Raw genomic sequence first — 25,486 nt, 5'->3', positions numbered from 1 at the left:
TTAATCTTCTTTGACAAGGGACACAGGGCAATAATTTTTACACTGAGTTTGATCACGGCCATCTTTATGAATGAGGCAGATAGTAGCTTCCTGAAAGGTACCCCCAGTTGCACCAGTATGTTGGAAGAATTGAAAGAGTTGGAATAGTTTAGCCTGTAGCAAATTGGAGAAGTGTAAATAAAACTCTACCGTAAACCCATTCGGACCTAGAGTTTTACCTTTCTTAAGGGAATGAAGAGCTTTAAGTAATTCTGAGATCGAGAAATAATTATCCAGGGATGTAAAATTAAGGTCCTCATGAGAAGGAAGGAGAATGGCTTCGAGATAAGTGTTAATAAGAGAAGAATCTGTAGATGATCTGTAGATGACAATGTTTTTATAAATTCCTCTAGAATGTCTTGATCCTTGAGAAGATTGAACAGATTCAATGGAAGAGCGCTGCTTCTGAATATTTACATAATGAGCAAGGAGTTTCCCAGCATTGTTACGTCCCCATAATAACGGGCACTGCTTCGTAGTAAAAGAGACAGAGCATTATCCGTAGTTATTTTATTAAAATAACACACCAATTGATGCAAACTAGAATCAGAGGCCGAAGTATAGAATTGGTGTTCTAGACGCTTAATAGTCGTCAATAACGGTTTCTGTTGCTGAGCAAATGATTTCTGAGTCAATAACGTACCCACGAGATGCAGCTTTAAACATATGCCACAATAGTTTGGGAGATGTATTGGGGGCCACATTTAGTGTGAAAAATTCATCAGCAAAAGCTGTAATAGAAGTAGAAAAAATGGGGTCCAATAAAAGATAATTATTAAACCACCATCTATTCGATTTGGTATGTTTGTGGAGATTAATCGGAAATAACAATAGGTTCAATAGAAGAGGAAATAAGATTTTGTGCCAGAGGTTGACTAAGAAAAATACAATCTAAGTGGGTGAGGGAACCATCTGGAGGAGAATAGAAAGAGAACTCCCTTGCAATAGGGTTACATAAACACCATGCATCTAATAAATAATTCTGAGAGATAGTAGATTTAAACTGCTTATGTAATTTATGAAGAATGAAGCAAACTTGGCAGTGTCGATCTCTAAAGGGGTCTATAATCTGATTACAATCATCTCTTAAAAGAAAAAAGTAATCCTTGTTTTGAAGGCATTCCTTAGCTGTTGTAGGCCAGAATTGATAATCCGGTAATGTAGGACCATAAACATTAAACATCGTTAAGAATATATTATTAATCAACAATTTGTCAACCAGCCCACAACCTTCAGAATCTGTTTCTTGAGTAATAACAGAACATTTGAACTTCTTAAAACATAATATAATACCCCATTATTTTTATTAGACTTAGGAGAGACATCCACCAAACCCACCCAACGGAGCTTTAGTTTTAAAGGTTCTGACTCCGTAAGGTGAGACTCTTGTAAAAGAACCTGATCTGGAGTATAGGAAGCTAATTGAGATACAATTTTTTGCCTTTTGATGGGGTTAACAAAAACTTTTACATTCCTAAATAAAACTCAGAATGGAACAACCAACAATTAAATATAAAACTAAATGATCAACAATATAAAGAATATAGGAGGTAAAGAAAAGGGAGAAAAATGAATGGTCCAACAAAACGGAAATAGTGACCAAGAGAGGAAAAAAGGATGGACATTGAATAAGGGAGGGAAAAAGTAGAACTGACAAGTAAAACAATAAAAGACAGTACATGTGAAAAACTGACAACTAAAATGCATACCTTAAAAAGGAAGGAAAAGAAAATTGTTATGTTATGTTATGTTATGCTGTTTTGTAACGCGCTCAATTACTGCCGGAGTATCCTGGCGCGAAAAAAAGAAGGAAATTTTAACAGCCAACACTACACAGAAAAGAAAACTAAAAGGCCAATCTAAACAGGTGAGTTTTCAACGCTTTTTTAAAAGCACCAAAGTTAGAAGTAGCACGCAGAGAAAAAGGAAGCTCATTCCAAGCTAACGCGGCCTTCACCGCCACTGAGTGCCCTCCCAAGCGGACACGCCGAAAGCGGGGAACCAGCATCAGATGTTGAGCAGCAGAGCGCAGGTCTCGGTTGGGAGAGTAACGAATAAATCGTTTCTTCAAGTAGGCGGGACCCTGCCCGTTGATGGCTTTATGAGCCAGGGTCAGAATTTTAAAGGTAATCCTTTGGGGAACTGGCAACCAATGCAGGCTCTGCAGGTGATTCCTTACGCTGATCCGGCTGGAGATATTCCCCAACAATCTAGCGGTCGCGTTTTGGATTACCTGGAGCCGCCTTACCAGATATGCCGGGGAGCCACTCAGCAGAGCGTTGGCATAGTCCAGACGCGGGAGAATTAAAGCTCTCGCTACTGACTCTCTTGCCGAGGCAGGCAGATAGGGGAAAAACTTCCTGAGCGCCTTCAGGGTCCCGAAACAACCTCCGGTTAACTTCTTAATATGCCCCTCGAACCGGAGGTCTTCCCCAAACCAGACCCCCAGGTTCTTAGCAAGGACGTTCACTGCACAGGGCATGGGAAAACCAACCGGCCAAAGTAAGTCCCTAAAATCAGGGGGGAATTGACCATAGAGAAGAATTTCGGTCTTATCCTCATTACACTTCAGTTGTGATGAAGCTAACCAGTTGAAAACTGAGGACAGACAATTCTGAATCCGCTCTGTCTCTAAGACCGCACTCGGCCAGGTGAACAACAGCTGCGTATCATCAGCATAAGCTATAATTTTGGCTCCCAAATGTTCGGCTAAGTCTATCAGGGGGGTCAAATAAACATTAAAGAGCAGAGGGCTCAAGGTAGAGCCCTGGGGGACCCCTGTCATGAGAGGCCTAGCCGAGGATGGAAAAGGGGGTGGAGACACACAGATGAAGACAGCACAACTGCCAAGGGGCAATATACCACAGCGGAATACAACAAAGAACTGCCAGAAAACAAGCATGCGAAGGATCTCTGGAACCTGTAAAGAAGAAAAAAAATGTGAGCAGGAGCAAATTTACAAAATCACAGGCAACAGCAACCTATATAAGAAACAGGAAAATATAGGTAATACAATAAAGCATTTCAGAAAGTCATTTTAACAGTTCAACATGAAGAAGTGGGACCAGTGGTATCCATTGAGGTCGTTGAACGAGAAGTTATACATTTCTTAAGTTCAGCTGGATCTTCAAAGGTAGTACTGGTATTCTAGAAAGTAACTTTAAATATGCAAGGATGAAACAAACCAAAGCAAGCACTTGAGGCAAAAGTACAAGGAAGTACATTGTGCGTTTAGCAGTAGCTGTAGAAATATCTTGCAAGAGAAAAGGCTTTGCTCCAGACCACACAATTTGTTTTTTTGCTTCCGCTGCATTGAAAACTTTTAACAGGTCTGTAAATTCCAAAAATAAAATAATCACACCACGAGGTCTGGTAGGAGCAGCTGATGAAGACAAACGAGGCCCCAGTCTGTGAGCTTGTTGAATATTTAGGCTAGTTGATGGAGGTAAGTCTAGAAGTTTTGGTAGAAATCAGGTGAAGAAGGAGACAGGATCATCCCCTTTAATCCCTTCCAAAAGGCCATACAGACGTAAGTTATTGCATCTATTCCCATTTTCTAAGTCTTCTGCATGTTTCTTCAACAATAGAACATCTTTCTACAAGCCGGCAATTTTATGTTTAGGAATTTGTAAGTCACTAACCTGCTGCTCAACTAGTGTCATTCTAGTCTCTACATTCGACCACTTGTCATGAAGAGTTGGAATGCGACTATCCGTTTCCTCAATAAATGGACGTAAAACTCCTATTTCCCCCAACGCAGTGTCTAAAGAGACAGGAGAGGTTGACTTAGGCGGAGAAGGAGGTTCCTTTTTAAGCCTTCTATTTACAGAGGTGGGCGAATGTGATTTCAATGATGAAGATATGGAAGGTGTCAAACAAAAAACACCAGACTGAGCCATATCAAGAGTAACGCAGGGACCCACCATAAAGTGTGCAGGTGAAGACGGGCTAGAGACAGATATGGCACCAGATTGAAATCTAATTGAAGATAAGGGTTTCTAAATTCTGCCCAGATAAAGCTTGGTCAAAAACAGAAACGTATTAAGAAGTCTAGCAAATAATTCAGGTATATATTCAGGCTGAATGACTCCTCGGGACTATACTAGCAAGGCTTGAAAGTTTCAGAAACACTGTGAGGAAAAAGTATATAGGTTTGCGTTAAACAGCATTGATGGAACACAAGAAGTGTATAGGGCAGAACAAGCCAGCATGAGAGCACCAAATTATGAGGAGAAATATATAGAGCAGCAGACCAGGAGCTTATAATTGTTTTCAATTGTCCTGTGCACACGTCGCCGATGTATGCAGAGCAGTTTCTCTGTATTTACCCTTCTCATCAGTTGGTGTTACAGTAATTACACAGTAAATTGCACATGAAGAAGAACACTCAGAAATATAATTTGTTCTTCTTTTTAATAGTGATCGATTGCAGTGCCAACACGTGTTTCGTCTGGGGGGTAACCCAAGACTTCTTCAGGGCTGAAAGGATGTACAAAAAGACAAAATTAGACACTTAAAACCCAGTGGGTGATGGATGCACTAATGCAAGGTGACCGGTGACATGGTGAATAAGCACCCTGAGTGTCAAAAGCTATGTTTACAAGATCCTATGGATCCACTTTCAAAGTGCTGGAGCCCTAGTGACATGGCCCGTGGTACTTGTGAAAAAACGTATATATTCTTAGTTACAAGAGCAAAGTATTTGCTGATGCTAATATAGGACAACCAAGTGCAGGATCGTAGTGACAGACAAGTAAAGGAGAGAGCGAAAAGGAGGAAGAAAGTGAAAGAAAAGCAAGGAATGGTTCCAGACTCTACTACAGCAAAGTATTGAAGGAATGTTAGCGCACGAGGTGCGAGGTCCTACCTTCTAGGCAAGTGAAAGGTCGAGGTAGATCTAGGGAAATGACAATATGAAGGGATGAGAACATCAGAGGAGGTCAGTGGGGGAACAAAAGGAACAGAGCATGAGCACAGGTGAGGAAAAAGAGGTGGCTCTGCCGGTTGTACTTCCGCACTGGCTGGAATAGGAAAGTAAGATTTCTAAAATCGTGGCTGGTCCACATGTGTAGACCATGTGGTAGAGCCGGGAAAAGGCTTCACTGAAAATGGAGGAAAGAAGCATGGTAGGTGAATCGAGACAGAAGTACAATGAAGTCAGTGCACGAAATGGGAATATCAAATCAATAAGATGCAAAGCCCACGGAGGTGACTGAAATGAGCCGGCTCCAGGGCTGGAGCTAAATCTGTTGATTGCGGGGCATGTGGTAATCAGCACAACCCGCCCAACCCCATGGAACGAGGACCGCTTAGGAGAAAGAGAGTCCCTGAGTATCCTTTATAAACAAAATTAGGGCGAGAGAATTACCTCCTATGCAGAGCCCGTGGGTAACGAGGAGCTCAAGCCAAGAACCTGGATTTGTATGAGGCGGGTGGAGCCGAGGAGTGCTGAAAGGGGAATAATCGGACACCATTAGGTTCCTGAAGGGCAGTGTGTCTAGCAAATATGAGAGGGCGCTGCCGGGAAAATTAAACTTCACCTGTCAGTAGGTAGCTCTATGCAGCGAGTGCGCCGCACGTTGAAACGACCGCGGGGTGTTACCAGAAGTGCGGTCTCGACGTGACTCTGGTCTTTTAAAATACATCGACAGAAAAGGGCTGCACCGCTGACCGTGGTCAGAGTGCCACGTACCGGAAGTGAGTGAGCGAGTAGTACTCCGGGTATGTAAGCACCAGCAACGGATGGGACGGAACTGATGGGACTTAACCCCTTCCATGCATCGGACGGCCGGCGGCCATCCGACGTCACGGTGGGCGTGTGCGGAGGACGGCCGGGGGCCGTCCGAACCACGCCCACGTCGTAAATCACCCGCACAGCGGCAGAATTTTCGCCGCGGTCAAGGGGTTAATATGCATGCAGCACAATGGGTATATGACTGCACCAATATTTGCGGACCCCCCAAAGGTTCGGAGTGGGGAGAAGCAAAGTTTAGAAAGGGAAAATCATATTAGAGGAAAGACGGAAACAGTACAGTTAAGAGCAAGACTGACATAATACTGCCAATTAGGTATGTGATACATCGGCCCACCCTTCATTGCATCGGGGAGAAAACATACAGTTCACACAATAGTGGATGGAGAAACATTTTCGGAGTGGAAGGTGGAAGGAAGTGTGCTTAGCATTCTGTAAGATATGTAATGGGCATGTTTACATACATATGTATCACAATACACAAACACAATATTACTTCGAGGAGGCACAATCATTAGTCGCAACAGGGAGGCTGTTGCATACAGGTAAATTTCTATCTCATTGTGTGGTATGGGAATAACTCAGTGATACCTGCTCAGACATCTTACAAATACATGGCGTATTAATACAAAGAATATGTTGTGGTGTACGTTGTAATCACATTTCAAGTATTGGGTTTTCCACGCCGGTGATATGGTCACATGATTGTGTGTCAGATATGGAACATGTCTGTGTGGATCGACCCAGTAGGTATTCCCATTGCAAAGAGGATGTATTTGTATAACTGGGGATCAGGGCTGAGGCGTACCTGTGGTATAGGTCTAATGTGAATAGTTGCGGACCTATTGGATAGAAGCCACCAGCTGCATATCCCTGATTGCTATATCACATGATTCATTCGCCCAAAAAGTATTCCATCTCGTGGTTGGCGTTGAGACCACACTCTACTGCTTTTAATAGCATTATCCAGGTTGATTCTCTGTGATGCAGTTGGAGTTCTCTGTTTCCACCCCTCTGTTTAAGCGGGACTTGTTCAATGCCAGAGAACGAAAATTGTTTGTAGAGGCCTTGGGCCTTGCAATTCATGGCATGAACTGCCATGGGGTATTTATCATCACCTTGCTTCAGTGTGCTTACTGATGCATTCTTTTAACATTCTTATGGTTCTACCCAAGTATTGCTTCTTGCATTTACATACGATTATGTATATGACATATCTGGACATGCAGTTGATGTTCTGTCTGATCTTGTATTCACGCTCATCCGGGCCGTGGAACACTTTGATGTTGTTTGTCGCCCACCTGCATACACCACAACTCCCACATTTATGAAAACCTTGCATGTGTAGGGTTAAGCAGTTACTGTATTTGGTGACTGTGGGAACAGTGGGACTGAGAGTGGATATTAATGTTCTCCCTCTTCTGTAAGTGATCAGGGGTCTATGCGTGGTAAAACCTTCTAGAGATTTGTCAGCCCTCAGGATATTCCAGTTTTTATGCATACTCTTCGCTAGCATGTGTGTCAGTTCGTTGTGGTTAGTGATGAGTCTCACTAGTTGTGTAGTTGGTCTCTTTATCTTTGAGGGTCTCTACTCTGGGTAGTTTTAGAGCACGTCGTTCTGCCTTATCAAGGGATGGTTGATGGTAACCTCTGGCTCTGAACCTGGTTTTCATGGAATCAAGGCAGGAGAGGAACTCCATCTCCTCACTGCAGTTCCTCCTGGCTCTCGTGAATTTACCAATAGGGGGTGGCCCTGATTTGGTGGGAAGGGCGAGAACTTAATGCATGCAAGACAGCATTGCATGCTGTTGGTTTGCGGTGGAGTTTGCTGTGTAGTTTCCCGTTGCTGATGTACAGTTCCACATCTTAAAAAGACTATATTTGTCCTACTGTGATGGTGTGTGAACTTCACCCCTAATGTATTGGCGTTCAAGTATTCATGAAATTCCTGCAGTTTTGTTTCTGTCCCTGAACATAGTGAGAGGCAGTCATCGATATATCGTCCCCAGTACACTATGTGTTGGTTGAAGGAATTGCCCTTCTGATTCCATATCCATTGTGTTTCGAAGAAACTCATAAAGAGGTTGGCGAACGATGGGGAATATTTCGAGCCCATGGCCACCCCGTCATGAATGCATTGAAGCTTCATACTAACGCACACACGAGCAGGCACCATCGCATACCGCATACGCTAAACCCTTTCCTTTGTAGCATACACAATGTTTAGAGGAGAAAATACATCAGATTCATGTGCAGATGTTTAGAGGAGAAACATCCATCGTGGCGATAATTAAAAATGGCTGCCGCAACATTTCTGCTTAGAACAAACACCCCGAAATGACTGAAAAACACCAATGAGAAACATGAAAGTCAGCAATCCAGGCCAAGAGGCGTTCCGTTGGCAGGATATTAACTTTTCGTCTGCGTCACATCGTCAGATGCTCTTCAAAGATTATCGGCAACTCTGATGTAGTACGGGGCCCCTGAGTCTAGGCGGCGTCCAAGCCACTCCTGCTTCATCGTGCTTTCAGTAGCATGATTGTGCAGATTTCGCAGGTCATCTCTTGCCTTCCAGGAGCCACATGGAGGAACTCTACATCATGCGGGTGCATCTACCAAGGGTAGATACTGATAACCTGTCAGCATCTTTGGCTTCTCCATGAATGTGCTTTAAAATTAGCATGTCCTGATGTGCCTAATCTCTTAGAAAGAATATTATTGGTCTAAAATTGTATGCTTGTAATGGACAAAACTCCGTTTGTTTAAACCTGTAACTGTCAATAACTTGTTCTACTTGATTTTCTTTTTGCAATACTGCTATTTTATTAGGGAAAAAAGAAGAGCCAGCCTCAACTTTTATAGATTTTCCTCGTGAAGAAACCGAAGAAAGCAGTGTCGACCCTGACTTGGGTAAGTCCTTAATTGTTGCACAGATTGTGTTGGGCAATGTGCGGTTGTTTCAAAGTGACGCATTTTTGGGTGGTCACCCCCAGTTTTGCATTCTTTTGAGTACTCACTTGCTGGTAACCTTGAACTTTAACACTGGGACACTACTATTCAGTGCCCAGTGTACTCACTCTGAGCCCTAAAATATCTCAAAATTGCCTTAAAACCTGAATTGTACTTTTAACCCTCCTGAAAGATTATAGTATAGGGTGCAGAAATACACCTTAAATGAATGGAAACTTAAATGTCAGTTCTGAACTGCAGCACTTGCTCTGCCATCCACTACAGTAGCAGTGAAAACATGTCTTTAGGCGTACCCTGTGCAGATTGACTGCAGCATCACCCTTTCCCACAGACCTGTAAAAATCACTGTTTTGCTTAGGAAAACACCTGATTTTGAATAGAAAATACGTCACCTCTAAGCACACCTTGCTGCTCACAAGGTGGTGTGCAAGATATGTAAGAATCAAACACGTGTGACATTAGAAATGGCATGTCCACCCGGTGATTTGGCCCAAAACCAAATTATCACTGATCAGGCTATAACTGCTACATAGGAAAAGTCAAAGTATAAAATACATACATTAATTTATACCTTTTGACCTATACCAGCTACAGATGCCATAGAAGCACATATTTTGTGTTTAATACCTAATGGTAAGGTCCAATTTGTTATTAAATATATTGGAAATGTAATTTTAGGAAGTTGCCACTGGTCAGCGAGGTACTTCAAAGGAAAACACTCTTGCTGCCTGTTGTGTCCCTGTAGACACTCATGCCAGCCAACCAACCCTTGAAGTCCAACTCTTTGTCCTTGGTACAACAGAACCCCGAGCAGTCCTTCAGGGCTCCTCTCAGGTCACAGACAGCAGGTCCAGTCCTCTTCTCCAAATCTCCAAAGCCCCAGTGGGATCAACCTGCTTCAAGTACATGGCCTTTGGTTTCACATGAAGCTACAATTTCAGCTGCAGCCCATTCAAGGAGATTTTTTCTTCCCAAAAAGTGACAAAGTCCCTTTCTGCGTTAGGACCTAGAAATTTTTTTAAACTCTTTCATTTCCAGACTTTTACCAGCACCAGCCTACTTGTTATATCCGACCAGGGCTCCATCTCGGGCAGCCTAAAATTGTGTTCCCCCCTGTGTTGGACAGTGTGTCATTGAACCTCAGCCTCAGAGAGGGTTCAGGTCTACCCTTGTGTTGGACAGTGGGTGATTGCACCTTAGACTCACAGAGGGTTCAGGTCTACTCTTGTATTGGAAAGTTTGTGATTGCACCTCAGGCTCAGAGAGGGTTCAGGTCTATCCTTGTGTTGGACTGTGTGTGATTGAACCTCGGGGCCAGAGAAGGCTCAGGGTTACCCTTGTGTTGGACAGTTTGTGATTGCATCTCAGGCTCAGAGAGGGTTCAGGTCTACCCATGTGTTGGACAGTTTGTGATTGCATCTCGGGCTCAGAGAGGGTTCAGGTCTACCCTTGTGTTGGACAGTGTGTCATTGCACCTTTGGCTCAGAGAAGATTCAGGTGTACCCATGTGTTGGGCAGTGTATGATTGCATCTCATGCTCAGAGAGGGTTCAGGTCTACTCTTGTGTTGGACAGTGGGTGATTGCTTCTCAGGCTCGGAGAGGGATCAGGTCTGCCCGTATGTTAGACTGTGTCATTGCACCTTAGGCTCAGAGAGGGTTCAGGTCTACCCGTGTGTTGGACAGTGTGTGATTGCACCTTAGGCTCAGAGAGGGTTCAGGTCTCCCCCTGTGTTGGACTGTGTCATTGCACCTTAGGCTCAGAGAAGGTTCGGGTCTACCCATGTGTTGGACAGTGTGTGATTGCTTCTCAGGCTTGGAGAGGGATCAGGTCTCCCCCTGTGTTGGACTGTGTCATTGCACCTCAGGCTCGGAGAGGGATCAGGTCTCCCCCTGTGTTAGACTGTGTCATTGCACCTTAGGCTCAGAGAGGGTTCAGGTCTAGCCATGTGTTGGGCAGTTTGTGATTGCATCTCAGGCTCGGAGAGGGATCAGGTCTGCCCATGTGTTGGACTGTGTCATTTAACCTTAGGCTCAGAGAGGGTTCAGGTCTACCCTTGTGTTGGACAGTGTGTGATTGCACCTCAGGGTGAGAGAGGGTCAGGTCTACCCTTGTGTTGGACAGCGGGTGATTGCATCTCAGGGTCAGAGAGGGTTCAGGTATACCCTTGTGTTGGACAGCGTGGGATTGCACCTTAGGCTCAGAGAGGGTTCAGGTCTACCCTTGTGTTGGACAGTGTGTGATTGCATCTCAGGATCAGAGAGGGCTCAGGTATACCCTTGTGTTTGACAGCGTGTGATTGCACCTTAGGCTCATAGAGGGTTCAGGTCTACCCTTGTGTTGGACAGTGTGTGATTGAACCTTAGGCTCAGAGAGGGTTGAGGTGTACCCTTGTGTTGGACAGTGTCAAATTCAAAGTCAAAAAGGTTTATTGCATAATTAATTAAAAATTATTACAATTTCACGTGATAAATAATAATGCAAAATGTAATATATTTTACTAAAATTATATCTCCTCCTTAGTTAAAAAAATGTTTTTAATGTAGAACGATGTTTAAAAGTTTCTTCCAGAGATACTCCCCCTTTCTTGGATTATCAGAATGTTTCTACATATTCGTGCAAATTTTTTCAGTCTTTAAATTCAAGGCGGCCAAGATATCCCGCTTCTTGACCTTCCCCCTGTTCTAGTTGACGTTTTTTCACTTCTGCCAAGAATTTTGTTCCCCGGCACGCCATGATAATAGAACTCCCTCCCAACCAGCATGTTACAGCTTGTCTGCAGGAGTGGATATTTAGCTTGTTACAAATGCGTTTTAATAGTCGTTGCCGCTGTGCCGTAAGTGCCGGGCAGACACACAACAAATGTGCTAAAGATTCTGTTTTATAACCGCATAGTCTGCATTGCTCAGACTGATGGTTACCTTTCCAGGATGGTAATTGGTCCTTCGAGATGTGCATACCCATCCTGTAGTCTGTAAAAGCTCTTTTTAAGTACTCATTGAAGTGGGAGATTAAGTAAGCATGTGGTAATCCTGCTTTGAAGGAGTTGATGATGGTCCAGCCGTGTCGCCGTTTTATTAATGTCCCTTTATCTTCTTGAAAAGATTTCTTCCTTGCTGCCATGTTGGCCAATCTACTTATACTTGCTTTGTCCGTCGCGGATTCCCATGCTGCTTCCAACTCCAGCTCTTTCACACAGATTTTCAGGTACTTTCCCCAGGAGTACGGGGTTCCGGTCTCCCCTTGATTTTGTATTACTTCCCAGCTTAGCCAGTCCATGGATTCCGGATCTGCAGATCTAAGTTTGTAACACAGTTTTACGAAGCCGCTCATGCTCCTGTATTTCTGGTTTTGCAGACCAAATTCAAGCCTGACTTGCGAGGCTGAGGCACATCTTGGAAGATTAAAAACAGCTTTATAGATTTTGATTTGGAGATCATTTGGTAAATCTGATTCCTTGCCACACCAGGTGACCGGACCATAGGACAGAGAAGGTAAAATTTGGGCTGACATGACTTTCAACAGGTGCTTGTAATTTGGACAGTCCATTTTTGTTTTTACTAGACGGTAAGCGAAAATTAAGGTTTGGGCTTTTGCGCGTATTGCAATTTTATGATCCGTTTGTTTTGCGCCCTGACATATTGTGATTCCAAGGTACTTATAAGATCCTTGTTCTTCCACCTTTGTCCCATTCACCATCCATGTATACCTTAGTTTTTTTGGGTCTACTAGGCGGACCACTTTTGTTTTTTCTTTGTTTAGGTCCAGACCTTCCTGTTTTAAGTATGCTGCTATGCTAGTATATTTATTGCTCTTTGTAGACCAATTGGCGTTTTGCTCAGCAATAGTATATCGTCTGCGTATTGCAAGCAAGGAATTCGATGATTAGACAATGATGGTGGGTGAACTTCATCCGTCTCCAGCACAGTTGCAAGGTCGGAAAGGAAAAGATTAAAAAGAGTGGGTGCTAAAACACAACCTTGTTTTAGGCCTTGGTATGTTGGTATGCTCCTCGTTGTATAGGCTCCGTTTCCCAATTTCATTTTTGCCCAGGTGTTTTGATATAGAGCTTTTATTGCCTTTAACAGTTTGGTCGGCACACCCCAGGTCTGTAGTTTTCCCCATAAACGGTCTCTGTTAACTCGGTCGAATGCCGATTTAATGTCGAAAAAACAGGCGTACAACCATGCTCCCTTTGCTACCATTCTATCCATTAATAATGACAGGCAAGTCAAGTTGGTAGTTGTTCCCATTTTCCGCCTGAAGCCTGTCTGGAACCAGGGGATTCTGTTTGATTCTTCAATCCAGTCTTGCAGCTTTAAAAGAATGCAGGAGGCGTAGAGCTTTGCCTCCACATCAATCAAGGATATAAGCCTGTAGTTTGTTGGATTGCGATGATCACCGTGTTTAAATATTGGGTGAATAACATTACCCTTCCAGGATGCCGGGACCTGGTCTTCTTTATAAATATGATTGAAAAGTGTTTGAAGATGGCGTTGGGCAGCCCGTTCGGGCCTGCTGCACCTTCTGCCTTTAGTCTTGTTATGATTTTACACAGTTCCCCTCTGGTGATTAAATCCGGGAATACAGTCTCCTCTTTTAAGACCCCCTTCGTCCCTAAGCCTTCGGTACGTATGTTGTTAATTCCAATCAGTTCCTCCTCAATTATATTTGTTGCCCGTAAACCATTCGAGAGACCTGCTGTTGTTGTGCAATATAGGGTTTGTATGTGTAGGGACCAAGAGTCAGCTCCCACACCTGCTTCCTGATGAAGTTTTGATCCTTTATTTAGATCATTAATAATGCCCCAAAAGTCACGACTGTTAGGATGTTTTCCTGCACTTAGGAGTTTATTCCATAGCTTTTCCTTATAGGAAGACTTTGCGATGCATAGTGACTTTCTATAAGCGCTTCTGGCTTCAATCAGGGCTCCCTTGTTGAACTGTAACCCCAGTCTCGGACCTCTTTAGCCACCCTCCTTTTTTTTGTTCTTAATTCAATGTTAAACCAGGGCTCCTTTTTGAAGGTAAACTTGCTCTGTTTCCCTGATGTTGCTGGAAACTTATGCAGCATGTCCAAAATCAGGTGCTCCCAATTTTTTTACAAGGTCTTCCTTTTTTTGCAACCCTAACTCGAGTTTTCGAGCTATGACGGCGGACTGAATTTTTTCCAACCCTTCTCCTCGCCATTTTAATTTCTTTAGGTTGAATTTGGATGCGTGATGTAGTAGACAAGACATATTCGGTGCCAGAGTGGGTGCGGTGTTTAGACTAGTTATTTGGGGGAAATGATCGCTTTCTGGCCGTTGAGCAATTTGGAATGTCTCAATGCCTGGAACTAGCTCATCGCTTACTATTGTGTAATCTATTGTAGAGTGGGGTCTTCCACACAGAAATGTAATACCTGCCGGCCTTTCCCACTTGTGTTGCCTTTCAGAATCGTCAGACCTAGTTCTCTTAGGTCAGAAGCTAGCCTCGGACCACCACTGGGCGATGGCATGTTTCCTTTTGTCCTCTTTTTGCCAATTAGATCGCAGTTGAAATCCCCAGAGATGAATAATGAACATCCTGAATAAGTTTTTTGCATCAGTTTTATCAGTGACATTAGGCTTGTATGTTTTTCTTGGTGTGACTTCCGTTCCGGGTGGATATAGATGTTGAAAATTATGATTTGCCACTGTTCGGGCCCAACAGTCAGAGTTTCTGTGATTCTAGTCACTTGCACCCAATTAAGTCCTACGTCCAGTACTTCCGATACCCAGTTGTATTTTTGGGCTATGTAGGTTGATAGGCCTCCCCGGGGGTGCCCAAAGTTTGAGAGTCTTTCTGCTAAGATGTGGTGATCCTTGAATCCTGATATTACTGCGGGTGATAGTTTCCATGACTCCTGAATCAGGATTACATCCTGTTGGTGAAAGAAGGCTTGTGTGTCATTGTCCAGCTCCATTTCTTGGAAGCCATGTACATTCCATGAGCAAACAGAGAGAATTATTGGTTTTTTAAAGCTCTGCATTTCCTCCCTCCTACAAGATGTCATAGAAAATTTTTGCCCCGTATTAGGGACCCTTATTGCTCAAGACCGTGGGAACCCTGGACCAATCCGTTCTATCCCGGCCATGCTGACTAGTTGATTGCTTGTTTTCTTTCAGGGTTACCCCAACCATTGAACTTGGTGCAACAGGTGAGGTGGCACGTGCACCTAGTAGACAGGAGAAGGGAGAACCTTTTTTTCCATTCCCCTTTGTTTCGTTGCGAGAGCTGTTTTGTAACGGGTAGGGATATTTTGGACGTATGTGTCGTACGATCGATATACCCCATGTTTCAAAATGGTCTTTTGTAGAAAATATCTTATCTGCAATGGCCTTTGAGGCCCAAGTTGTGACGGTGTCTTCGGAGTCTGTATTATAACGTTTTTTTTTAAATTCAACAGCCAGAAGGTTCTGTGTGGTTATCTCGCTTAGTGCTGGTGTTTCGTGAAACAGTTTTAACAGGTTGCCTCGATTAAGGGTATCCTGTGGCCCCTTTGTTGGATATTCTGGAATAAAAGTTAGCTTGTGATATGGAGATTCAGGGTGATGAGGGAGTTCTTTAGACAATTGTGAAAAGCCTGTTTTGATCGATAGGGGCTTCATGGATTCGTTAAAATTGCTACTTTTGGGGGGGGGGGGGGGCTTCTCGTTCCTGATCCATTTTCACAGACTTCATTGAGTTTATTGTAATTTGATTTTGTCCAGAATTGTGTTGCTTGTTTGGCAATGAAATTGGCGCCATTTGAAATAGCGCGCCGCTGCGCTCATTTTCCGAAACTGTGACGCTCATGCGAGAAGGTACGTTGTTCGATTTTGGTCCTGATGTTCCTTCCGGTTTTTCATTTAAGGATATTCCCAATTTCACAGGGGTGTTCTGCATTCTGGTGGGAATCGGACCGTGATTGTTGACCGATTTGGACGGACATTGTGTACCAAAGTTTTCTCCCATAGCTCGTCTGGGCTTTATTTGCTCAGGGCCTCCATTATCAGTAATATAAGTAGGGTCGGTGATTCCTTGACTTGGGTTGTGGTCTTTCATTAAAACGGAACTTATTTCTCTTTGGTCGCTATGGGCTGTAGATGGTGAGGAATTTGTAGTACAGGGTTGTTTGGAGGGTATTGTTGTGACTCCCTGACTTGGTTCTCCGACCCTCAAGAGGATTTGGGTGTCCAGTTTATCTGGCAGCTGAATAGGTTCCTCCTTGCCGCCTTGCGGCATGATCAGCAAAGAGGTATTGGATTCCTGGGGGGTATTTGCTTTAAAAATCGGAAACAAGTTGCCTGGATCTGTGTTTTGTTGCTGTTTATACTTTAATCTGGCTTTCATGGCCTTTTTCTTTTGTCTCTTGGTTGATATTATTTCCTCCTTAATGGATTTTTGAGTGGGCTGTGTTATTTCCAGGTCTTGTGCTGACCTTTCTGGCCCCACTTCCCTTGGATTGTGTTCTGAATCCTTTTGCACATTGCTACTTGAGCGCTCCTTCCTGCTCGACATGTTGACTAAATGCGATTTTTCTGAAATAAGATCGGTTACTTTTTCGACCGGATTGCGGGAATGTTTTACCACCCCTAGGATGTCCGTCAGGATAGCCGGCAAACTTGCTAGTTTTTCAATTATAAGACCACATCCGCAATTACACTGTTGTTTGTTGAAGCCGGTGGAGGCATCTAGTTTCCCCTGGTTTGTTACTAGTGACGAAATTGCGTCCAATTTTGTGTTTATGCCCGCAATATGGCCCGCCACTAAGGTGATGAGGTCAATCTGCACCTCCATTTTATTCGATTAGTAGTTCAGGACTTTTATGGCTTGATCTCAGGAGCTTAATAAGGTCCTGATCTATGTGGACGACTGATCTCCTGGTGTCTTGTTTAAATCTTTGGGATCTGGGTCCATCGTGCTACCTGATGAAATAGTTATTGGTGCGGTTTGATTTGAGTGACGGTCATTTATTGACATGGTGTTACTGACATTTATTGTGAGGTTATGATGATTTCTTTTATCCGCTGGGCAGCGTCGGGTAGACATCGCCAAACCTAGACTCGAGTGATGATTTTTGGGACTCGGATCGGTTCGTAGTGCTCTGCCTTGAGTATCTAAGTACATAGATATTCTCTCCGTAAGTTCCTCCAATTCGGAGTCATTTGATAAAAACAGCGGTTTTAGCCATGGATCTCCGTCACGAGGGGATACTGAGAGTGAATTGCTGTGACTTGCCGGTCCCTCATTGGGACTTGTTGGACCTTTAGGATCCATTCCTTCAACCAGATCGGTGAGTGTTGTGCTGTTGTTTATATTCCGACTATTATCCTTTATGATGGGATCAACCGCGGTGTCCTTTGAGATTTCAGCATGGTCTTTTTCCCCTAAATAGGGGTTTGGGTGATGCACTTGTGCGATAACAAACGCTGAGTTTCCCTTGGGTAGAGGGCCCTTGGGTTGCGGTGGGGGATTTGGCCCTTGTAGATCATGATTGCTGGCCTCTGCTGTTGGTGCATAAATTGCCGCAATAGGGTCCTTTAGATAAAAGAATTTTAGAAGCCCCGTTTTTCTTGTGGGATTTGATGTAATTTCGTGGGTTGGTGCTGAGACCAGCCTCTCCCTTGGACTCGATTGGGCCCCTGTGGGTTTGTCTTCTGCGTTTGGCTTCTTCGTTTTTTTTGGGGGCTTTTTACTTTCCACCGGGTGTCGCATTTTCCCTGATCTCATTTCACCGGCTGGGACTAGGAGCCCGCTCCTTTCCCCTCCTTACCCCCTAAACCTTGATGAAGGGGTACTGGGGTCTTGGAGTCTTGGCGTGGTCCAGTGCAGACCAACACGGTAGTGTATGAAGGATGGGCGGCAGGGTTGTAAGTTTATGAGCCAGCTAATGAAAGAGCCTGGCTCCCTCTTCCTGCCGCAGATGGTCTTCGTCCTTAAGCCTGGTTCTTCAATTTCATTTCTTCGCTGACTATCTACCTGTCTTTGCTAGTTCGCTAAGCTGCGGGCTGCCTCCCGCTATTCGTTGCCCCTCTTTACACCTGTCCTCCTCGCGACACAAGGGCAGCGCAAGGGTAGCGACCACCTGCTGACTTGACCGACACCTTGCTCCCCCCTCTAAGCCCCACTTAGTCCTGGGCCATGCCGGGGGTGGCTACTATTGCCTGGGGGGTGCTAGAGGGGGCCACTGTAGCCAGTTGGCAGTGTTTTGTGGTGCTAGCAGTCCGGGGCGAATGCAGATGGGCACTGGTGAGTACAGGTGAGGCCGGACTGTTGCGCGGAGCTGCGCTCTCACCTTGCTCCTTTTGACACTTCCTGCCCGCTGCTTCGCTGCTTGCCACGGCTCACCTCTCTCCTCCCTCCGTCGGCTGGGAAGCGCTGTTGCCTGCTGAGAGCCGGTTGGCTGGATGTCTGGTTGCCTAGTTCACTAGGTGCCTGGGGGGCCAGAAGGTCCGTCACCCCCGCCGCTACTGCCACTCATCCTCCCCCAGCCTAGGAGGGCGGGGGGGGGCTCTAGGGTGTTTGTGTAGAGCCTGGTTCAGCTCAAGCCTGGTTCGGCTCAAGCGGGGTGCGGCGGTATTCGGGCTCGGAGTAGGTATGAAGCGCCGTCGTCTCCGGAATACTCCCAAATTTGCCTGGATTCCTCTCCCACGGCGCCTGCGGCTCCACGGCTCTCCCGCGACTCCCCTCTCTTCTTCTTCGCGGCCTTTTTTTGATTTTCGGTTCTGGGGCTTTTTTCAGGCTCGGCACTTGCTAGCTTGCCGCTGCCGCCGCCGCGCTCACTGCTGCTGCTGCATTCGCTCTGCTTGCTCTCTGGCGCCACCGGAAACTCAAAGTCTTTGTTGGACAGTGTGTGATTGCTTCTCAGGCTCAGAGAGGGTTCAGGTCCACCCTTGTGTTGGACAGTGTGTGATTGCACCTCAGGGTGAGAGAGGGTTCAGGTCTACCCTTGTGTTGGACAGTGTGTTATTGCATCTCGGGCTCAGAGAGGGATCAGGTCTACCCTTGGGTTGGAACGTGTGTGATTGCTTCTCAGGCTCGGAGAGGGATCAGGTCTGCCTGTATGTTGGACAGTGTGTGATTGCACCTCCTCAGGCTCAGAGAGGGTTCAGGTCAACCCATGTGTTGGACAGTGTATGATTGCATCTCAGGCTTGGAGAGGAATCAGGTCTACCCTTGTGTTGGACAGTGTGTGGTTGCATCCCAGGCTCAAATAGGGTTCAGGTCTACCCTTATGTTGGACAGTGTGTGATTGTACCACCTCAGGCTCAGAGAGGGTTCAGGTCTACCCTTGTGTCGGACAGTGTGTGATTGCACCTTAGGCTCAGAGAGGGTTCAGGTCTGTCCATCTGTTGGACAGTGTGTGATTGCACCTTAGGGGCAGAGAGGGTACAGGTCTACCCTTGTGTTGGACAGTGTCATTGCGCCTTTGGCTCAGAGAAGGTTCAGGTCTACCCATGTGTTGTACAGTGTGTGATTGCATCTCAGGCTCAAAGAGGGCTCAGGTCTACCATTGTGTTTGACAGTGTGATTGCTTCTCAGGCTCAGAGAGGGTTAAGGTCTGCCCATGTGTTTGACAGTGTTTGATCGCACCTCAGGGTCAGTGAGGGCTATGGTCTACCCATGTGTTGGACAGTGTGTGATTGCACCTCGGGGTCAGAGAGGGCTCATGTCTACCCTTGTGTTGAACAGTGTGTGGTTGCATCCCAGGTTCAAAGAGGGATCAGGTCTGTAGGAAGGTGGATATCTGACTATGGTTACCCCCAAACTTTTTGCCTGGTGTTTAGCTGGTTTTTTACTTTAGTTGGCCTGGGATCCTGCTATTCAGGGCCCCAGGCTAATTGCTCTCTCCTTAAAATGGACTCCATGTACCTTAGGTACATACACAATTGGAATTGGTTCACCTTATTGGCCCCTGTAACAGTGTACCCAGGTACCCAGGGCATAGGTGCTTCCAAGGCCTACCAGGGGCTGCAGCACGTATTGTGCCACCCCTGGCCTGGCCTCCATATTTGACACAACTGGCTGATCACTCAGCTGGGGTAAGTCAGTGTAACCACCCCTTACTTAGGTGTAGTATGCCTATACCTAACCTAAAATGGACAGAGTGCTTGGAAATATGTGAGATAGTGCTCTGGCATGAGCTGAGCCTGTCTGCAGCTTTCGGAACCATGTCCTTTAGCTGTTTCATGATACTGCCATACCATATACTCTTAAGTGCATTATAATCCTCGCGGTTAAATGCTATCTTGGGTTTGGCTTTATCAAAACTTGTCGAGTAAGGTGTCATACGAATTGGAATACTACCCCCTCGCCATTTCTGGCGACGGGGGTAGCATTCCACCCTTCTAGAGGGACACGACATGTACCTAACCTGAACCCCGGTTAAAGTTAAACAGAGCCTCAGCATCACAAAATGGATGCTGCCATCACAGACACAAGTCTGACCTCCTGTTGCTGGGAGTCCTTCCAGCGAGGGCAGCTTGGACAAAGGGTTTCCTGCCTTGGGAGGTGCTAGCACTACCCCAGACAGGATTTTGTGTATTGGGTAGGACAGGGCTGAATAGAATCAGACATGCCTGGGGCACACAAGGTGTCCCTGTGCATAGGCCAGTTCAAACCGGTGCTGGGGCCTTCCAGCCCCAGTCCTGGCGTGAAACTGGACAAAGGAAAGGGGGTGTAACCACCCCCCTTCCTGGTTCCACCCAGAGGAGGGACCTAGTAGGTGATCCGGCCCCCCAGATTCGAATAAGAGTGGGAGCTGTGTCCTGAGACTTCAGATCATCCTGAATCAACTTGAAACTAAGAAGACGACTGGACTTCGACATTCTGCTGCACAGAAGACTGAAGAGCATCTCCCTTGTGGTTTGCTGAGAGGCCTCCTGAATGAGGGTCCTCTCCTAGGATCGTACCGCAGAGTAATCACAACACTACAGATGGACACCACACAAGAAGTTAAGGTCTCAAGCTTTTATAGGGAATAAACGGTTGCTGGTTCTTGGCAGTATGTACAAGCAGATCGAGGGATCTGGAAAGTCTCGTAAAGGGGGGTAAGGTAGCGGGACAGTCTTACTCTGGGCGGAGGAAGGGATACCCTACGCACAGCTCTCAATCCTCGAGCTGGGGGGTTCCGCGATGTTCGGGCCGTGGCAGCGCCAGCAGGCTTGTAAGGTGGTTCAGCGAAGTAGGCCGCGGCAGCGCCAGCAGGCTCTTGGACGGTTCAGCAAGGTAGGCCGCGGCAGCGTCAGCAGGCTCTCGGAAGGTTCAGCAAGGTAGGCCGCGGCAGCGCCAGCAGGCTCTCGGATGGTTCAGCAAGGTAGGCCGCGGCAGCGCCAGCAGGCTCTCGGAAGGTTCAGCAAGGTAGGCCGCGGCAGCGCCAGCAGGCTCTAAGATGGTTCAGCAAGGTAGGCCGCGGCAGCGCCAGCAGGCTTGTAAGGTGGTTCAGCGAAGTAGGCCGCGGCAGCGCCAGCAGGCTCTCGGAAGGTTCAGCAAGGTAGGCCGCGGCAGCGCCAGCAGGCTCTCGGATGGTTCAGCAAGGTAGGCCGCGGCAGCGCCAGCAGGCTCTCGGGTGATCGTCGGGTTACGGATGAGTTCGTCTGGTGTCGGCCGTGACAGCGTCAGCAGGGCTTCCAGTCCAGGATACAACTGAAGTCTTAATCCAGGGCTGGCCCAGATATAGGTCTGGAGGTCTTTGAAGTCCGGACCCTCGCGCCTGGGGGTCCGAGGGGCCGGGATGATGGTGTCCAGACACCCAGCAGGGGGGTGGAGCCAGCGCCCAGGCAGGCCGGAGGGCGATCGATACCAGGCGTCCGGGGACGGCTGGAGGCCCATCGAAACTCCCCTTCCTCCGGGATCTGCCGAGTGGCTACTCGACCACCTGGGTGGATCTTGGTGCCTCAATGTCGGGGCTTCGCTGGGGCCTGGGCTGGGGCCGAGGCCACGTGGTTGTGACGTGGCGGGTCCAAGATGGAGTCGGGCACGGCCTCGTGCTGAGGCCGTGATGGGCCTACGCTGGGGTCAGGCCTGCGCTGGTGGACCGGGATGGTAGCCGGCCCTGTGGGGTTGGGGCGTGCAGGATCGGGCCGAAGGGGCCGCCCGAGGTCTGGTGGAGGGCGGATATCGTCCTGGGCCCGCCAGGCGGGAGGGGTAGGACCACGCCATGAGGCCGGGTCCAACACGCGTCCCCCCCAGCTGAAGGCAGGGGAGAGTCACCCATCTTCTTGGGGATTCTCCTCGCCAAGGCGGAAGAATCTGGACAGGCCGTCAGCATTGGCGTGGTCGTTGCCGGGGCGATGCTCCACGGTGAAATCCATTCCCTGCAGCGAGATGGACCAGCGCAGCAGCTTCGGGTTTTCTCCCCGCATCTGCATCAACCAACGCAGGGGCTGGTGGTCGGTCTGGACCCGGAAGTGGGTGCCGAAGAGGTAGGGTCGGAGCTTCTTGAGGGCCCACACCACGGCGAAGGCTTCCCTCTCGATGGTGCTCCCGCGTTGCTCTCTCGCCAGCAGGCGTCGGCTGATGAAGGCCACAGGTTGGTCGATTCCTTCGGGGTTGACTTGGGACAGGACCGGCCCGATGCCGTGCTCCGAGGCGTCGGTCTGGACTACAAACTCTCTGCTGTAGTCGGGGGCCTGGAGCACAGGGGCGGTGCACATGGCAGTCTTTAGAGTCTCAAAGGCCGTTTGGCACGCAGGGGTCCAGTGCACCCTCTTTGGTAGCTTCTTGGAGGTCAGTTCGGTCAGGGGCACCACAATGCTCCCGTAGTCTTTTATAAACCGCCGATAATATCCAGTGAGCCCCAGGAAGGCTCGGACGGCGGTCTGGGTGACTGGGGGCTCCCAGTCCCGGATGGCGTCTATCTTTGGTTGGAGGGGAGCCACGTGGCCGCTCCCCACTTGGTGTCCCAGATAGGTCACAGTCCCTTGGCCTATCTGGCAATTACTGGCTTTGATGGTGAGTCCGGCCTGCCGAAGGGCCGTCAGGACCGTCCAGAGGTGGGTCAGGTGCTCACCCCAGTGAAGGCTGTACACAGCAATGTCATCGAGATAGGCAGCGCTGTACTCCTCTAGTCTGGCCAGCACCTGGTTCACGAGTCTCTGGAAGGTTGCTGGTGCGTTCTTCATGCCGAAGGGCATCACCTTGAAGTGATAGTGGCCATCGGGGGTCGAGAAGGCTGATCGTTCTTGTGCACCCGGGGTGAGGCCGATCTGCCAATACCCCGCCGTGAGATCGAAGGTGCTGAGGAATTTGGCAGCTCCTAAGCGATCGATTAGTTCATCTGCCCTGGGGATAGGATGGGCGTCGGTTCTGGTGACTGCATTCAGTCCCCGGTAATCAACACAACACCGGAGCTCCGGAGTTGTCCCGGGGGCGGCGGCTTTAGGGACCAGGACAACGGGACTGGCCCAGGGACTGTTGGAGGGTTCGACTACCCCCAGAGCTAACATCTTGGCCACTTCTGTTTGGATGCAGGCCCGAACCCGGTCGGGTACTCGAAAAGCTCGGTGTTTCACAGGCGGGCTGTCTCCGGAGTCCACATCGTGGACACACCACCGGGTGACCCCCGGAGTGAGGGAAAACAGATCCGCAAACTGCCCCAGCAGCTTCCGGCAGTCTTGTTGCTGCTCTGGGGTCAGGGTAGAGGAGAGCCGGACCCCTTCGAAGGAGCCGTCTTTCTCGGTGGTGCTGAGGAGATCCGGTAGTGGCTCGGAGTCGTCTTCAGCTCCGTCATCGGTCGCCAGCAGCAGACTTAGTTCAGTGCGTGCAAAGTGCGGCTTGAGTAGGTTAGCGTGGAGAACCCAGAGGGGGTTCCTGGGGGATTCCATGTCCACTAAGTAGGTGACGGGGCTCTTGCGCTCCACCACCTTGAAGGGCCCCGTCCACTTGTCCTGGAGGGCACAAGGTTCGACCGGGGACATGACCCAGACCTGCTGGCCCGGCTCGAATTCGATGGACGAGGCGTTCTGGTCATACCAGCGTTTCATCTCCTCCTGACTAGCCTCCAGGTTGGCCTCGGCAAGTCCCCGAAACTTCCGAGTCTGATTGCGTAGGGTCAGGAGGTACCGGTAGACATCAGGTGGGGCATCTCGGACTGCCGTCTCCCAGCCTTCCTTGACCAGGCTGAGGGGGCCTCGGACCGGGTGCCCGTACAAGAGTTCGAAAGGGCTGAGCCCCAGGGACTTCTGGGGTACCTCTCGGTAGGCGAACAGGAGGCAAGGCAGTAGGACATCCCATTTGCGCCGGAGGGGCTCCTCTAGGCCCTTGATCATCCCCTTCAGTGTCCTGTTGAATCGTTCGACTAGTCCATTTCCTTGGGGATGATACGGAGTGGTGAACTTATAGGCGACCCCGCACTGCTGCCAGAGGGACCGCATATGCTTCGAGATAAAGTTGGAGCCCCGATCACTCACGACTTCCCGAGGGAAGCCGACTCGGGAGAAGATGCTCATGAGGGCTCGGCCCACCACGGGGGCCGTGATGGTTTGGAGGGGGATGGCCTCGGGATAGCGGGTAGCATGATCCACCAGGACGAGGATGAAGCGGTGCCCCTGCGAGGTGCGAGGATCCAGGGGCCCTACGATGTCGATCCCCACTCGCTCTAAGGGGGTGGTGACCACGGGGAAGGGATGGAGCGGGGCCTTCACCTTCCCCCCGCTCTTTCCGCTGGCTTGACAGGTCGGGCAGGTTCTGCAGTGGTTATGCACATCGTTCCGCATTTTCGGCCAGTAGAAATGGGTCACCAGGCGGCTGTAAGTTTTGTCCTGCCCCAGGTGCCCGGCGAGGGGCACATCATGTGCTAAGTTTAGGAGAAAGTCTCTGAATCGGAGGGGCACGACCAGCACCCGGCTGGCCCCTAGTTCGGCAATCTTCTGCTCACTGTAGAGAAAGTCGTTGTCCCAATAGACCCAATGGGACCCCGCAGGGTCTCCCGCGGCTTGAGTAGCGGCTTGCTGTCGGACCCCCTCAAGAGAGGGGCAGGTTTTCTGCTCCTGCCGGAACTGTTCGCGAGTGGGACCCCCTTCTTGGCGCCATTGCGCGAGTTCGGGGAGGTGTTGGAGTTCGGGGAGATTTTCTTGGTCGGGCTCTTGGGAGCCGTGTTCCAGGCCAGGGTCCTCGGGGATGACGGGTGGCGGCGGTGCGGGCCACCCCGGCTCTTCAGTCGAAGTTTCCCCCGCTGGGGTGGAGGCTCGGGCGGACATGGAACGGGTGGTCGCGCAGACCCACTCGGGAAGGCCTAGCATCCCTAGGTGCTCTCTTCTTTCGACGCCTGCCCAGGGAGAACTTTCCAGGTCGTTCCCAAGGAGGCAGTCCACGGGGGCATCGTCGCGGACAGTCACTTTTAGCATGCCCGACACTCCCCCCCACTCGAAGGGGATGCGGGCCATCTGGCACAAAGTCTCTGAGTTATCTGCGGACCGGACTGGGCACAGGACGTTAGGAAGGATCTGTTCGGAGGTCACCAAATGGCAGCGGACTGCTGTTACACTGGCTCCAGTGTCACGGAGGGCTTCGGTTCGGCGACCATTGATGGTGACCCACTGGCGGTACTTCTGGGTGTTGCCGGGGATCGGGCCTCGGGGGATTAGGTCGTGAGTCCCCAGGCAGGCTAAGGTCATGGCGGCGGGCTCCCACCCGGCCTGCTCGGGGCCGTTGTCCTCTTCCTCACTACCTTCTTCACCCAGGGCCGCGGCCATTATCTGGCGGGCTGGGGGCCCGGTGGT

The 25,486-nt window shown here is 48.6% G+C and overlaps 1 protein-coding gene across 2 annotated transcripts in view; it reads left to right on the top strand.

The window, feature by feature from the left end:
* The window catches only part of LOC144803331 (uncharacterized), a 293,440-nt gene that overhangs the window by 105,596 nt on the left and 162,358 nt on the right, over window positions 1-25,486 (top strand). For both annotated transcript variants that reach the window (XM_078671859.1, XM_078671860.1), the window contains exon 4: window positions 8,621-8,701. In XM_078671859.1, the coding sequence (XP_078527985.1) occupies window positions 8,621-8,701 (81 nt within the window). The remainder of the gene's footprint in view (window positions 1-8,620; window positions 8,702-25,486) is intronic.

The sequence above is a fragment of the Lissotriton helveticus genome, chromosome 1_2 (assembly GCF_964261635.1).
Source record: "Lissotriton helveticus chromosome 1_2, aLisHel1.1, whole genome shotgun sequence".
NCBI classification, from domain to species: domain Eukaryota; kingdom Metazoa; phylum Chordata; class Amphibia; order Caudata; family Salamandridae; genus Lissotriton; species Lissotriton helveticus.
This window is presented reverse-complemented; position numbering and strand designations above follow the sequence as displayed.